This window comes from Castor canadensis, chromosome 8 (genome assembly GCF_047511655.1).
Source record: "Castor canadensis chromosome 8, mCasCan1.hap1v2, whole genome shotgun sequence".
NCBI lineage: Eukaryota > Metazoa > Chordata > Mammalia > Rodentia > Castoridae > Castor > Castor canadensis.
In genome coordinates this window covers 85941388-85956680 of record NC_133393.1, presented here as the reverse complement: position 1 = coordinate 85956680, position 15293 = coordinate 85941388, and the positions used below count along the sequence as shown (strand labels likewise).

The following is a 15293-nucleotide window of genomic DNA, read 5'->3' as shown; positions in this document are numbered from 1 at the left end:
AAATAGGGTTGGTAGAGTGGCTCAAGGTGTAGGCCCTGAGTTCAAGCCCCAGTATGAGGAAAAAACAAAAAAGCTGAGGCTCATTAACTAAGTAACTGGCTTATGAAAAAGTAAAGCTAGAATTTGAACCCAAATGATCTGACTCTAGGTTTCATGCTCTTTTATCACTATACTAGTTTTATTATCACTCTAATTCGCCTTTTACAACTGTTCCGCATCCTATTTTCTGTAGTTCCCCTTATTATTTCACTTTCTTCTCTGCCTGACCATAGCTGGGGTCCATGGGAAGTGCTATAAAGTGTTAGGTCTCCAGTGAGTAGACAGATTAAGTGTCTTCTTTGGGCAGAGAAACCTGCTACCATCATCAGCTTTTCTGGTTTTCTTTTTTGGTTTAGTTTGGTTTGGTTTTTGGCGGTACGGCAGTTTGAACTCAGTGCTTCACGCTTGCTAGGCAGGCACTCTACCACTTGCGCCACTCCACCAGCCCTCATCAGCTTTTCTGAAGAAAGGGTAGACAGTGATGAATTTTGTTGGGCTGGCACTGTGTTTGAACCTCTAAATCCCTTGCACCTTTTTTCCAATGTAAGAATGAGCGAGATAGAGAGTGGGGAGTGGGGCAACAGCAGGACTATATCACCCCAGCAGACCTGTCTGTTCCTTATTCTGAAACCACATGGACTAGAGTAATAGCACAAAACTCCACAAGGACTGCTTGACCATGGGGAATGAACCAAATTCAAACTCCTGAGTATCATTTCATCTCAATTTCCCATCCAAATTGTGATCTCAGAGTACTTCCTTGGCCCTACCTCCATGATGTCTTTTTTTTTTTTTTTTTGAGACTAACTCCATGTAACCCAAGCTAGCCTTGAATTCACAATCTTCCTTAACCCCCGCCAAGTACTGGGGTTACAGGCATGTGCCACCATGCCTCACTTTGCCATATTCTATTAGTTTTTCCAAACCAAGCTTCCAGGCCGGGCACCTGTAATCCTAGCACTCAGAACCTTGAGGCAGGAGGATCACAAATTTTGAGGACGGCCTGAGCCCTTGTCACAAAAACAGAGAAAAGCATCAAGGCACTTGTCAGAGCTCAGCTGTCAGTACTGCATCATGGCTGTGCCCTGCTTCTTCATTCACCTCTTTACAGCTCTCACAGCACATTCCTAAACTTGGGGGAGGGAGGCTTGCAAATTATTAGACTATGAGTGTGTGTGGGTGCATGGTGGAAAGGACAGATGTCTCCTTATGTCACATTCCCTCATCAAGGAGGATTTGTCTAGGGAGGAGGCAAGGGCTTTAAAAAGCTGTGGGACTCTGGTGAGACCCAGGATGAGAGGAAGCACCTGCAAACAGAGTCATCCCTGCAGCTGGTAGGTGCATGGATTCTGGGGGAGGGGGGGTGCAAAGTGAAGGATGCTTGGGTTCTCTCTTAAGGTCCATGTTAGAAAGCAAGAGCCCTGGGTTTTGTTTTGCTGTTTCTCAGTCATCCTGTCTGACCTCACAACAACATAAAAGAAAGGGCCTGCACCCAAAATGCTCTATGTACTTTTGTGGAAAACAAATTGGGATCTCTTGCTTCTCCCATTTCTCCCTAAAACTCAACCCATCAGTGTCAGAGTCTGAGGATGGAGCTGAGGGAAAGAAAGGGAATAAAATTTGGGAGTCTCACAAGCTTCTGCTCTTGCCTATTCTTCTCAGAGGCAAACTGTACCTTCTTCCTGAGGAACCATTGCCACACACCTCTCTTTTCCCTCTCCTTGCACCTCTCCCCTCCACTGGAGCTGCTGCTATGGTTGCCAGGCATGGTTGCTAAGTCTCTGCATGGAAGGGATGGCGTGGGCTGTGCTGCCACTAACATTACCATGGTGAATCAGGGGACACCTGGTACAAGCTTAGGGGGAGGGAATCATGTGGATGTAAGCAACAACCCCCAGGACAGAATGAGTCCAAAAGGTGAGCTCTGCTTCAGACAGGGGCTGAGTAACTAGCAGTGTGGTGGTGAGGAGGGGGAGCCCTATGCTGGGAAAGAAAGGCCACTTTTATCATTTTAGTTGCTAGGGGATTTGTTTTGTCAAGGGAGCACACATTCCTTCTCCATCCCCCTCCGTGTAAGGGTGCAAGTGCATAAGCATTCTATCATGTCCTCTATAAGGCTGAGCAGAGCTGTATAGGCACAGAATAGTTTAATCCCCAAATCCTGGCTTTTGGATTGGGGAAGACAGCCTGCTGCACGTTGGGGGAAGGTGGCGTTCAATGGCTACCCAAGGACAAATATCTAGAATGGGAGTGGTGGAGTAGCTTTGGTGGCCAAACAGCAGCCCTGAGTGGCAGCACTGGAAAGGTGAGGAGTTAAGGGCATAGGGGCCACCTTTTTTGAGCTTGGGGGAGCAGGTCTTCCACCAGAATGGCACAAAACCTTCCTGAAAGCCACCGCCTCCTCTCTCCACTGCTTGGGAAGTGGTTACTCATCTCATCTCTGCACCCAAATGCCACTGCCGCTAAAAATAGCCCCCCTCAGCCAGCCCCTCCGGCACCCCAACCCCAGGGAAGCCAGCAAAGAGTGTCAGTCAAAGACCTTGAGTTCTATTCTCACCACTCCTTGTGAGGGAAACAAGTCCCAGGCAGGAAAGGACCCTGGCGGTCAGGCAACCTGACAAGCAGGAGAGCAAAGGATTAAAACGGCAGGAAGGTTGAAGAAATGGGGGCAGGAGAGGGAGGCACAGTCAGCTTGGCAAGAATCAGAAGTCCATCCCCCGCCCACTCGTGCGTGCGGGTCGGATCCCGCTTGGGGGACAAGAGCAGTGGGAAGGGGCGTCCAATCCCGAGCCCCAGGGGGCGGCCGTGCACATGGGGGAGGTAGCAGCGCAGAGCAGTCCGCGCCGTGTCACATGCGCGCGCACACACACAGACAGGCACACACGTGTGCCCGGGTATATATAGTTCCCAGTCCCTGGGTCCGCCGCTCTGCAGTGGGCGCCAGCTCCCTGGGCTGGGAGGGGGCTCACGGGGCGGGTGGGAGGGTGGGGGGCCGGGGTGGGGTGGGGCAGGATGCTGGATGGTCCGCTATTCTCCGAGGGGCCCAACAGCCCCCGGGAGCTCCAGGATGAGGAGTCTGGCAGCTGCCTCTGGGTGCAGAAGTCCAAGCTGTTGGTGATCGAAGTGAAGACTATTTCCTGTCATTATAGTCGCCGCGCCGCTTCTCGACAGCCCATGGACTTCCAGGCCAGCCACTGGGCCCGTGGGCCCCAGAGCCACACGTGAGTGAAGGAGGGGTGAGGGGAAGCAAGTGGTGGGGCGGGGAGTGGGGTCTGGACCTCCCCGCAGGCACCAGCGAACACTGCTAGTCCCCCTTCTCTTTCCCGCGCCTCCCCCCCCCCCTCGAGGGCTGGGACCTGACTCATTCAGCGTTGTTTGGGGGGACCGGAGTAGGCGTGAGAAAGGGCAGGAGGTGAGATGGGACAGACACTGTTAAAGTGTGCATGGAGAGATGGCGAGGAGTCCCACTTCGACTTCAGCCCTAACATGTACGCACGTGCACACGCGCACACACTCACACATACCTCTTCACATGGCTGCCCTAAGTGGTCTCCAGTGCTCCCAGCTACCGGGACCTCGGCTCCCTTCCCCCACAAACTGCTCACCTGGGTTCCTGCTCATTGTCCCAGGTGTAGGCTGCGCCCGGGATCCCCTGAGCCGCCGCCCCGCCGACCCTGGGCCTCCAGGGTGCTGCAAGAGGCGACCAACTGGCGGGCGGGGACCCCGGCCGAGGTCCGAGCCCGGGAGCAAGAAAAAAGGAAAGCGGCGTCGCAGGAGCGGGAGGCCAAGGAGACCGAGAGAAAGAGGCGCAAGGCTGGTGGGGCCCGACGGAGCCCGTTGGGTCAGCCCCGCCCGGAGCCCCGGAATGCCCCTCGGGCGGCCCAGCCTGCCGGGCTCTCGGCGGTTCCCTCTCGGTCCGAGCGTCTTGGGCAGGTGGGGAGAGCGCCCTGTCCATCCGCGCAACCGCAGAGCGACCCAGGGGCCGCGTGGGCGGGGCCCCGGGGAGGTAGGCGGCCAGCGCCCCCGAGCTACGAGGCTCACCTGCTGCTGAGAGGCGCTGCAGGCATGGCCGCGCGACGCCGCTGGGACCGGCCGCCACCCTATGTGGCTCCACCGTCTTACGAAGGCCCCCACAGGACCTTGGGAACGAAGCGAGGCCCTGAGCAATCTCAGGCGCCCGCCTCATCAACCCCAGCCCTGATCCCCGCTAGGACAGAGGGAGGGCGCGCAAAGAAGAGGCTGGATCCTCGAATCTATAGGGACGTCCTCGGGGCTTGGGGTCTCCGGCAGGGGCGGGGTCTCTTAGGGGGAGCTCCGGGTTGTGGAGCGGCCAGAGCCAGGCCAGAGTCAGGCAAGGGGACGGTGGAGAAAAGCTTGGGCCTAGCTGCTGCTGGCCTGAACAGTGGTAGCGACGGCCATGCCCAAGCCAAAGCTACTGGTAGCCCACGCACGGAGACAGCACCTGCTGGGTCAGTAAGAGCGACCCATAGCCCCCCGCGTCCCACTCCCAGGTCCAGGCACCACCTCAAGGGCTCGAGGGAAGAGAAAGAAGGAAGAGAACTGATCTGGCTTCCCAAAGGCTGGATTCCCTCCCCTAAAAAACAGCTGCCCAGGCAGAGTCAGACCCTCCCCAGACCCTGGGCTCCAGGAGGCACGGGATGGAAAGAGTACTTGGGTCATAGAGAGGGGGCAGGAGCCGAGACCCTGGAGAGTTGGAAGGCGACCCGCCGCGCGCACACCCTGCCCCGCAGTTCCCGGGGCCGCGCTGGTGGAGAAGGCGTCTTTGTCATTGACGCCACGTGCGTGGTAATAAGGTCCCAGTATGTTCCGACCCCTCGAACCCAGCAGGTGCAGTTTTTGCCTTCTGGGGAACCGTGCATTGGGGGGGATGTCTCCAGGCGACCCAAACCCTGCAAAGAGGAGGGTGAGAGGGCCGCGGTCTTTTCCTCTGCTTGCCAAAAGCTACTGTTGAGCAGTCGAATCTTACACCAGCAGGGCGCGGGGCACGAATGCAAAGCTCAGGGCGGGAAGCCGGAGGAGGAGTCCTCACTGGAGGAGCGGGCCTCCCGCATCTTGGGGCTCCCTATGGGCGAAGTAAACCTGCGAGATGGCCCCTCTCAGCCAGGTAGCCTAGAACACCTAGCCATAGGCCCAGCGGCTCCGGTGTGCGCGGGCAGCACCAAGGGCTCAGAAGGGGCGGCTGTCCCGCGGCGTCCTGGCGGGGGCTGGGCGCGAACCCCAGGTCCCTACGCCGGAGCCCTGCGGGAAGCCGTGTCCCGCATCCGTCGCCATACTGCCCCAGACTCGGACTCAGACGAAGCCGAGGAGTTCAGCGTCCATAGCGGCTCTTCTGATGGAAGTGACATAGAAATCCTGGGCGCCTCCTGGAGGAATGAGAAGACCCTGTCTATGGCTGGGAACCCGGGGTCCCCGGAAGGCGGGAAGCCAGCAGAACTGAGTAACAATATCCGGGAGATTCTAGATGTCGTCAGCCAAACCGAGGAAGCCCTCTTTAGCATGAGGGACACCAAGGGGACCCCACAGGGAAATAGGAAGAGACAGTGAGAGATGCCCCTTTTTGTTTTTGTGTCTCCCACTCATCTATCTTTGGGCCCATTTGTTCCCTTTCTTCCCCACAGACTTCCTTTGCTTCTCTTCTTTCCCTACCCAGACCCATTCCCAACTTGAAATAGAAAGGAAAGGCAGCATGTGCCCATTCATGGCTTTGTTTCAGGAGAGGTGAGGTTGAAGGTAGCTTTAATGTCTGCTAGACTCAGGACATACACTGATGTCTTCCTCAGAGGGTTGATGTACTAGGTGTGGAGTTGAGCAGAGAGGCTTAGCCAGGATCAGGCAGAAAGGCAGAGATGGTGGCAGTCATAGGAAGGCAACACCAAGGCAAGGTCTTTGGCAGGAGGGAAAAAGTAACAGTGTACCTTTGCACCTGGTGACAGAGTGACTAGATAACAGAGAAGTTCTTAGAGGAGGAATGGGTCCAAAAGCAACCAGCGAGAAGGCAGAGTACTCACTTAATGCTGCAAGTCTTGAGTTTCAATTCCAACTCTGCCACTGACTTGCTGGTTGACTTCAGCTGATCATCACTTCCCTTCTCCAGGGCTCCTGTTATGTAAAATGAAAGAGTTCTATTGTCCATCCTTCCATCCCTGGAATTTGGGGATCTTTGAGGAGGCCTCTATCTCATTTTCCCCTCAACAAGTCAAGAGAGTTGAGAATAAGTGAACAGAATCTTGAGGGTTCCCAGTTAGTCTTCTTGTCATCTGCACTCATTTTTGATTCAGGAGACTGTCCAAGGTTTGCAGAAGATCTGAGTGGCAAAAGGGCTCCTATCCTAGCCTCCCAAGTTTAGGTGAGTGCTCTCCAAGGTAGGGCAGGATTGTGGCTCTGTCACTGACCCTGGCCTAGTGGTCCAAGCTAGGGAGGAAAGGGAGCCAATGAATCAGCTTGGGACCGCTTTAGTCCTTTCCCTTTTCCTCTATCCCTGTGTCCCTTAGTGATCCTCTAAAGCGTTGCCATCATTTTCCCATGCGAGAGGTATGGTCCACCTGACAGGACCTGGAAATCTGTATCTCCTCTTCCAGAAAACAGCCAGGCAAGACTAGTCCCAAGAAGCCTGTAGGGACCCTCCTGGATCTTCCTAGAACCGTTTAGAAGGAGTTGCTAAATGGGAAGATCTTGAGTTCAGAACTGTTAAATGGTCTCCTTCGATGCTAGGGGGAGCACCTGCCTGAGAATGGAGCCATAGGGGTTAAGAAAAACAAAAACAGAAAACAAGAAGCCAGGTGTGGCGTGTGATGCTCGCTATAACCACTAGGGGGCGCGCGCAGGTCGCGGATTTCCCCGGTTGCTGGTCCCCGAGTCCCCCCAGTGTTTTCACACTGCCAATTGATCCGATTCCTACTTGGGTGTTACCGCGCGCCTGTCCCACTCCTTGCCGCCTCCAGCCACGCGCGCACGGGGCCGGGAGCAGGCCTCCGGCCTCCCAGACCTCTGGAGCGCGCCAAGCCCCTCTTTGTCCTCATCCATGCCAACCGGCTTGGGACTCAGATACTGAAGTCTTTTTTTCTCTCTCTCTCTCCGGTCCTGGACACCTCTTCTGTCTCTGCCATTTACTAGCCATGTGAACTTGGCCAAATCACTTCACCTCCCTGAGCCTCAGTTTCCTCATCTGTCAAATGGGGGTTTTATAAACACCTACCTCGCAGGGTTGTTGTGAGGACTTAATGCGGTAATGTATGTAAAGCGCCTTGCACAGTGCCTGGCACACAGCAGGCGCTCAATAAATCTAAGCTTCCCTTTATCCGACTCTGGCATCTTGTTTTCCCTGACCTTTTTACCGCAGTGTCCCTCCCCCAGGGCTCCTCCCTCTGCTCCTTCCCGTTTGGTGCGAGGAGGAGGAGGAGGAGGAGGAGGAGATCTTCTTTCCTCGGTGGAAACTCCTGGCCCACCCCTGTCTCCCTCGGCCGGCCGGGACTCTCCCTTCCTTGCCCCCCGCCCCACCCCTGCCGGCTCTTCTCGCTGCGCGGCGCACTCCCGCCATTCCGGGCAAGGGCTGAGTCAGCCCGGGTAAATTTAGCCGCCCCACTGGCTCGGCAGGCGCGGGGGCTTTGCCCAGACTCAGTCGCCGGGTCCTGGCCCGGCCCCCGGCCCTGCCTCTGTCCCCACTCCCACCAAGACCCGCCAGCCCCACTCCCGCTCAGCGTTCAGGTCCCCAAACCGCTTGCGGTTTTAGTCTCCAATTATCTCGACGTCACTCCTCGCCTGCACCCAAGACAGACACTGGGTTGCAGGGAGAGGCAGGGCTGCCAGGAGGCCACCGGGCAAACCCTGAGCCAGAGGCTGGGCCTTGGTCCAGTGGCCCAGGGTCTCTTTGAGAGAGCAGTGGTCCTAGCTCCCCAGGAAGGTTCACCCCAACGCCTTTCTGGAGCCCACACTGCCAGAGGCGGGAAAGGAAGACAGGTCACTTTGGGCGGAGATCAAAGGTTCAGAGGTCTGTCTCCGTCCACTACAATTCTAACTGCGGCCAATTCTAATGGCTGGCCATTTACTGAGCACCTACTAGGAACAAGTCCCTGGAGCAGGGCTCCAGGACAGGAGATGAGCAAGGCCTTTCAGACAGTGATGTAAAGATGAAAATGCAAATGATAATACTGACCTTTACTTACTTTTTAACATAGGGTCTCATTATGCAGCCCAGGCTGGCCTCGAACTCAAGATCCTTCTGTCTGTGCCTCCCAATTCCTGGGATTACACGTGTGCACACCTATGCCCTGCCAAATGGTAATACTCAGCAGTGCATGTTAAGTACTGTAAGAAATCAAACAAGGGAGATGGTAATTCTGTGAGACTCAGGAAGGCTCCATGGAAGAGGTGACAAATGAGATAAAATTTGGTGAAAGAGCATTTCAAATAGAGGGAACAAGCTGGGTGCACTGATGTACACCTTAGTCCCAGCTACTTGGGAGGTTGAGGTGGGAGCATCACTTGAGCCAGGAGTTCACCAGCAGTCTGGCCATATCCTGTGTCAAAAAACAAAACAAAACAGAATAAAAAATTGAATAGAAGGGACAAAGTACAGAAAACACAGGCATGGACGCAGGGAATGAGGGTGTTGAGAAACTTACCAAATGTCTGGCTTGCTTGCAGTTGAGAAGACCTCAGGGGAAGTTATGGGAGGAGTGACAGCAGAGGCCAGGTGGGGTGAGCTGGAGCATTGGACCCTGGGTTTGGGAAGAGGATAGGCCTTCTGGAAGGAAACTGGAGACAGCCAGGGCAGTGGTGAGAGCAGCTTCCTGGGTTTTGCCACAATCCAGGGGCTTCAGGGCTGGGGGTAGATGCCACTAAGCTGAGCTGACTGAGCCCTTTAGAATGAATCCACAGGAGTCCCATTTCTAAGAGTTCATCCAACTGCCACCATTGCCACAGAACTGAGGTAGGGTCAGAAGAACGTGGACTCTGAGGACTGGCAGCCTGTTTTTTTCTTTTCCATTGTGTTTTTTGTTGTTGTTGTTGTACTGAGGATTGAACTCAGGACCTCATGCTTGTTAGGTAAGCTCTCTACCACTTCAGTCATTTAGCCAGCCCTTTTTTGTGTTGCATATTGTCAAGATAGGGTCTTGAGAACTATTTGCCTAGGCTGGCCTCAAACCATGATCCTTCTGATCTCTGCCTCCTGTGTTTAAATCTTGCCTCTACTTTGTTCTGACCGTGTTACCTCGGGCAAGTTATTCAACTCTGTGTTGCAGTGTCCTCAGTTATTGTGAGGTTTGATGGTGCACACCTGTAATCCCAGCACTCAGAAAGGTGAGGAAGAAAGCCTGGCTGCATAATGAGTTGGAGACCCTGTCTCAATAAAATTAAAAAAGCAGGTTGTTAAAAGTGCTTTTCTCCCTGGGTGTCGGTGGCTTGCCTATAATCCTAGCTACTTAGGAGGCTGACACAGGGAAGATCTCAGTTTGAGGCCAGATGACAAATAGTTCATAAGCCCTCATCTTCAAAATAATCAGAGCAAAATGAAGTGGAGGTGTGGCTTAGGTGGTAGAGCACCTGCTTTGCAAGCATAAGCCCTGAGTTCAAACCCCAGTTCCATAAAAAAGAAAAAAAATACTTTTCTCATAGGGTTGTTAGGAGGATGAAATGATTCAATATGTAAAGTACTTAGAACAATGTCTGGTATACAGTAAGTGATATATAAGTGTAGGCTCTGATAATCATTTCTCTTTAGAGCTATTTTATTAGTGATGGTGTATAGAAACAAGAGGACGAGGAAGAGAGAAGTAGAACTAGGAGAGTAGGAGAAACAGCAGTACAGCCCCACCAAAAGAAGCTGGGAGCCGGCGCCGGTGGCTCACATCTGTAATCCTAGCTACTCAGGAGGCAGAGATCAGGAGGATCTGAGTTTGAAGCCAGCCCGGGCAAATAGTTTGTGAGATCCTATTGTGAAAATGCCTAACACAAAAATAAAAGGGCTGGTGGAGTGACTCAAAGAGTAGGCCCTGATTTCCTAGCATGCACAAGGCCCTGACTTTGATCCCCATCACCACAAAAAGAAAAAGGAGCTCTGGGTTGGATGCAAACAGCCCCCTGAATGGGGCCATGGTTTCTGGGAGCACTTGGGTAGTTAGGTGTCAGAGCAAACCTCTATCAGTATTTCCTCCATCTTTCACTAATGATAAAGTCAGAAGCAACTGCTAAGGTTCTGGAGAAGGGGAGGAGCGCCCACAGGTCTGGGGCCAGCTTCTGGTGAGCCGTATCTCAGGCTGGCCCTGTAGGGTTCTGTGGGAGGTTAGAGGCTCCCTGCTGCGAAAATGACTTCTAAATCTGGTTGTGTCTGCCAGCCAGCAGCCTCCTGACAGAGGCCACAATCTCCCCCCTCCCAACCTTGGGACAACCTCACTGGTCAGCAGTTAGGACAGCAGATGCAGGAGAACATAGTCAGTTTGGGGTAGCAGACCTTAAGTTAATGCAGGACCTGTGACCCTCACAACAGCCAGGTTCTTTGCCCAGGGAAGCCCTTTTTGCTCCACATTTCCGCCCCAGTTAATGTGGCTTTACAGGAGCCAAGAACCCTCCCTTTCAGAATGAGGAGAGCCCTGGGATTCCTGAGATCAGCCACAAATGGGTAAAGAAAACCAAGAACCAGGCCATAACTCTGGGACTTCAGAGAGTGTTAGTGTCAGGAGTGTGAATGTGAATGCATGTGAAAAGGAGAGGACCAGGAGAGGCAGCTGAACATGAGAACATGGGAAATGTGCAAAGTGTGTCTTTGGAGAACAGTGTCAGTGTTCCCTCAGTTATTCATTTGTTCACTTGCCCAGTAAACATGTGTACCAGGAGCCAGATGTGGTAGTTCATGCCTATAATCCCAGCTGCTTGGGAGTCAGAAGCAGGAGGATCAGAGTTGAAGGCCAGCCCAGACAAAGTTAATGAGATGTTATCTCAAAAAAAATACAAATCAAAGGGATGAGGGTGTGACTCAAGTGGTAGAGCATTTATCTACCATGTATGAGGTCCTAGGTTCGATCCCCAGTACTGCATACATAAAAAAATGTATGCCAGGGACACAGAAGAGACTTGGACATGCTTTCTACCTTCAGAGAGTTCAAGCTTTAGGCCTCTCAGAGACAACTTGCCAAGGGTGTGTATGTCAGTGAAGGAAGGTTCAGCCTAGATGTTGGCTCTTCCTCTTGGTGCATGGCATGGGCTCCCTTTCTTGAATTCCTTGGCACTACATAGCTTTTTGTGAGTCCTTTTGTGGGTCGCTGTTTTATCCATATACCCATCCACTTATCCATGAATCTATGCATCCCACTCACCCATCCATGCACCAATTCATCCATCTGACCACCCTTCTGTGTCTATCCATTCATCCATTCATATGAGGTGCCCAACTTACTGTTGGAAAGGATGTCAAAATGAAGAAAACACAGAGCCCCTGTCCTCAGGGAGCAGGAAGCCTAGAGATGTTGGGGTAGGCAAGTAATATGCACAGATAACCACCAATGGAACAGTTATCACATGCCCCACCAACAAGGCATTTCAGGAGCTCAAATGGGCAAGGCCAGTCTGCCAAGAGAAGTAAGAGTCTTCATGGAAGAAGGGCCATTTGAGACAGGTTTCAACAGGGAGATAGGGAAGGGGTGTGTTCCATAGTGTGGCTTTCACAGGGAACAGAGGCTTGGGGCGGGGGTAGAGGTGCCAAGGGTGGGGTCCTAAAGAGATGTGTGGGAGCCAAATCATTAAGTGATTCTTGAAATCAAGGATAAAACATTTGTCTTTTAACTGGGTACAGTACTGTGTGCTTGTACTGTGGAGGCTGAGGCTGACTCCCTTGAGGTCAGGAGTTTGAGGCCAGCTGGGCAACATATTAAAACCCTGTCTCAACACGAACTAACTAACTAACTAACTAACTACTAGATAGCTAGATACCTAACTAACTAACTAATAACAAACCAACAAAAACCTTTGAGCTTTAGTGAGAGGAATTGAGGGAGAGGTGAGGGATAGTTTTTGAGCCAGGAATGTCCTTAACACCAAAAATTGGTTTCCTTAACACCAATTTTTTTTTCCTGACGCTTGATTATGGTCCCTGTTGATCTTATCTTGTAATAAGTCTATTTCTTGCTAGACCATGAGCTACTCAAGGGTCATGCCTTTGATTTAGCCCTGTATCCCCTATAAGCTTGGCACAGAGCAGAAAATGTGGGCATAAGGAAGGAAAAAATGATAAAACTATTATGCCACAGGAACACTGGCATGACGATGCATCATCAGATATGTAAGAGAAAAAGTGGCTGCTGCCTTTGGTGACACCTTTGGCCACCCCCCACCCCCGCCCGCACACTCAGAGAGATGACCCTGCTTTCTTTGTGGTCTCTTCAGGAGCTGTCCCAAGAGGTACCACAAGGTGGCGCTGTTCCAACCACAATTTCTAGTTCTGCCAAGGGTTCTTAGCGTTTCAGCTGGTGAAGTGCCATCTAATAACTGTCTAGGAATGTTCTATACATCTCCTTCTATCAGGTCCTGAGAGAATGGAGAGGCTGAGTGCATCTCCATTGTAAGTACAGGCCCCAGTGTAAGTTCAGGCCTCATCCAACCATCCACTTGACAGTGCCTACTATGTGCCAGGTATAATGTTAGGGTCTTGTAAATGCAACAGTGACCAAAACACAGTTCCTACCCTTGCATACCTCACAATCTAGTCATTCCCAAATCTTCTTCCCTTCTTATCTCTCTTTGTTTTTTACACACATGGACATGCATATGCACACACAAACACACACACACACACACACACACACACACACACCCTTACTCCCCAAAGCAATCCCCTTGACCTGGAAGCCATCTCCACATGACATCTACTCTTTGGCATTACTCCCACATCCAACCTCGTTTCTCCGTGAGTTTGCTGTGTGGCCACATTTGTGTCAGCCCTTGGAACCCTGATAGCTTCTTCCCAGGATGGGTCCTCTTGCCCTTTTCTTCAGATCCTTGTTCTTTCTCCTAACCTTCCCCATCATATTCACAGCCACTCTGCCAGCTCTGGTAGCTTTAGAGACTTCCCTTAAAGTAGGCCTGATACAGGCTAATGCATCCTAACACCCTAGAGCTCTGAAGGTAACAGGGAGATGAGGATGGATCTACAGAAGGGCCTTTGTGAGGCCCCAAGGCCACCTACTCAGAAATGAGGAGTTGGAGAGTCTAGAAAACCAAAGAACTCACAAACATGCCCCTCTTTGATCTAAGGGCTATAGTCAAACCTGTCTCCTGACAGGAGTTGTCTTCTTTTCTCAACTATTTTGGGAGGACCAGGCTTTTCCGTGGACACAACTCTATGGTGGTGGTGACTATAGGAGACACCAGTGGGAGGTGGAGCATTGTGGGGCATTGTCCACTTTCCCAGCATGCTCCAGGGCGCATCTTAGCCCTTGGCGGGTCTGGGAGAGGACGGGAGGGAGGGTTGGTGCCGAGAGTGGGAGCCAGGCCCATCGAGGTCCCAGGAGTGAATGCCGCATTGTTGGCCAGGCCAGAGTCACAGATAATTACCTCAATTAGTGACAATGGGAGAGTAATAAATACAGGCTTAGTGTCTCCTACCCCACCAGGGCTCCGAAGATTAATCCAGGCTGACGGGCGGGCCCTGAAAGGCGTGATGGACAATTCATTAAACTCCCCAAATGCTGCACAACCTGGGCGTGAAGGCTGAGTTAGCCCCCTGGGGGATGTGCTTTTGTCCTGATTGTGTGTCTCGGCCACAGCAGAGCCGAGCAGCCCCCAGAGAGCAAGGAGGTGAGTGGGGCTCCCCCAGCCGGGCCAGGCGGCGGGGGGATTAGGCCTCGGTCCGGCTCTGGTTGCCCTGGCACACTGGCCCGGCCTGGCTGGAATGTCCGTGGGGGGGAGCAGGCCGAGCGGAGGGGCGGGGCGACAAGGTGGGGTAAGGGGGGCACACAAAACCAGGGGCAGGAGGAGTTAATTAGACGCCAGCCGAGGAGGGCGAGGGGCCACAATAGGACTGAAGGGCCGCCAGGGACGGCCCCTTCACTTCCGAGGATTAATAGGAAGGAGGGAGAAGGAGGGGTTTGCCCTGGGGGAGGAGGGCTAGAAGTTTCACAGGGTGGCACTGCTCTCCGTGCCCAGCTGGGCACCTACTTGGAAAGTGGCTGGGAGGCAGGAGGCTCTGGGGGCCTGGGCAGGTACTCACAGCATCCTACAGAGTGCCTTTTTCTTCCCAAGGTTCATGGCATTTAAATGGGGAGAATGATTGGCCACAGGAGGCCACAGGATTCTTCATTCATCGGGACGTAGTAGAGGTGGGCATGCTTAGGGGCCCACCTCACACACACACACACACACACTCCCAAGTAACCTACTCTAATACAGAACCAGGAGCCTAAAGCTTCACCTTTCCCTAGTAGGCTGCCAGGTCAAAGCCAAGATATCCTGGAGTAGGCGGGGCTGAGCTGAGCACCTAGACACAGGGGTGGGTTGTGTGCACGTGCAAGTGCATGTGTGCACGCTTGTGCACTAGGCCTAACATTTAGCAGGCGCTCAGCAAACACCTGTTGAATGAATGAATGAACTTCTGTTTTGCGGAGGGTAAATGGGGTGAAGAAAAGTGGCACTGGGCTGCACCATGACACAGAGTGGGTGGCTTTGAGCTCTTTCATACCGAGCTTCCAGCTATGGCCTTGGGACCTCTTCTTTAAGGAGATGAGCAAAAGTTCCATCCCCCCCCCGGGAAAATGAAGGGACAGCAGTTAAGGTTCCTTCACCTGAAAAAGGTTAAATAATAAATAAATAAATAAATAAACCATGCAATAGCCTTTTGGAAGCCCCACTACCTCCTGGGCCTCAGGGAACAGGGCAGTCCTGGCTCCTCCCTAGGAGCCACCCCACCCTACCCCCTCCCAAGGGATGACAAGGGAGCGAGTTGGCGGCAGTTCCCTGGGCATATTTATAACCTGCTGCTCCTCACCAGCGTCTGCTTTTAGCCCAGACGGGGGAGGGGCAGGAGGGTGGTCTGTCTCATGCTGGGCCCCGGCTGGGTGTGGAAAGAGTGAGTAAGGGTGAGTGGTGGGCAGCTCTGCCTGGATATTCCTGCTCACACCACAGCCAAACAGCTTATTTTCTCCTCATTTTGTTATTTTTCTCCCTCTGGCCTGGAGGGGAGGATTGAGCCAGCCTGGGGCAGTGGGAGGGGGGTGAGGCTGGACCCTAGGGTATTTGCAGTCCCA

General features: G+C 53.0%; 1 protein-coding gene across 1 annotated transcript; it reads left to right on the top strand.

Annotated features, from left to right (window-relative positions):
* The first annotated feature begins 3043 nt into the window (after positions 1–3043).
* Ddn (dendrin) lies at positions 3044–7357 on the top strand. Its single transcript, XM_020176998.2, has 2 exons — positions 3044–3260; positions 3669–7357. The coding sequence occupies exons 1-2, from the start codon at positions 3052–3054 to the stop codon at positions 5602–5604; spliced, it is 2145 nt and encodes a 714-aa protein (XP_020032587.1). The 5' UTR covers positions 3044–3051; the 3' UTR covers positions 5605–7357.
* Positions 7358–15293: the final 7936 nt, after the last annotated feature.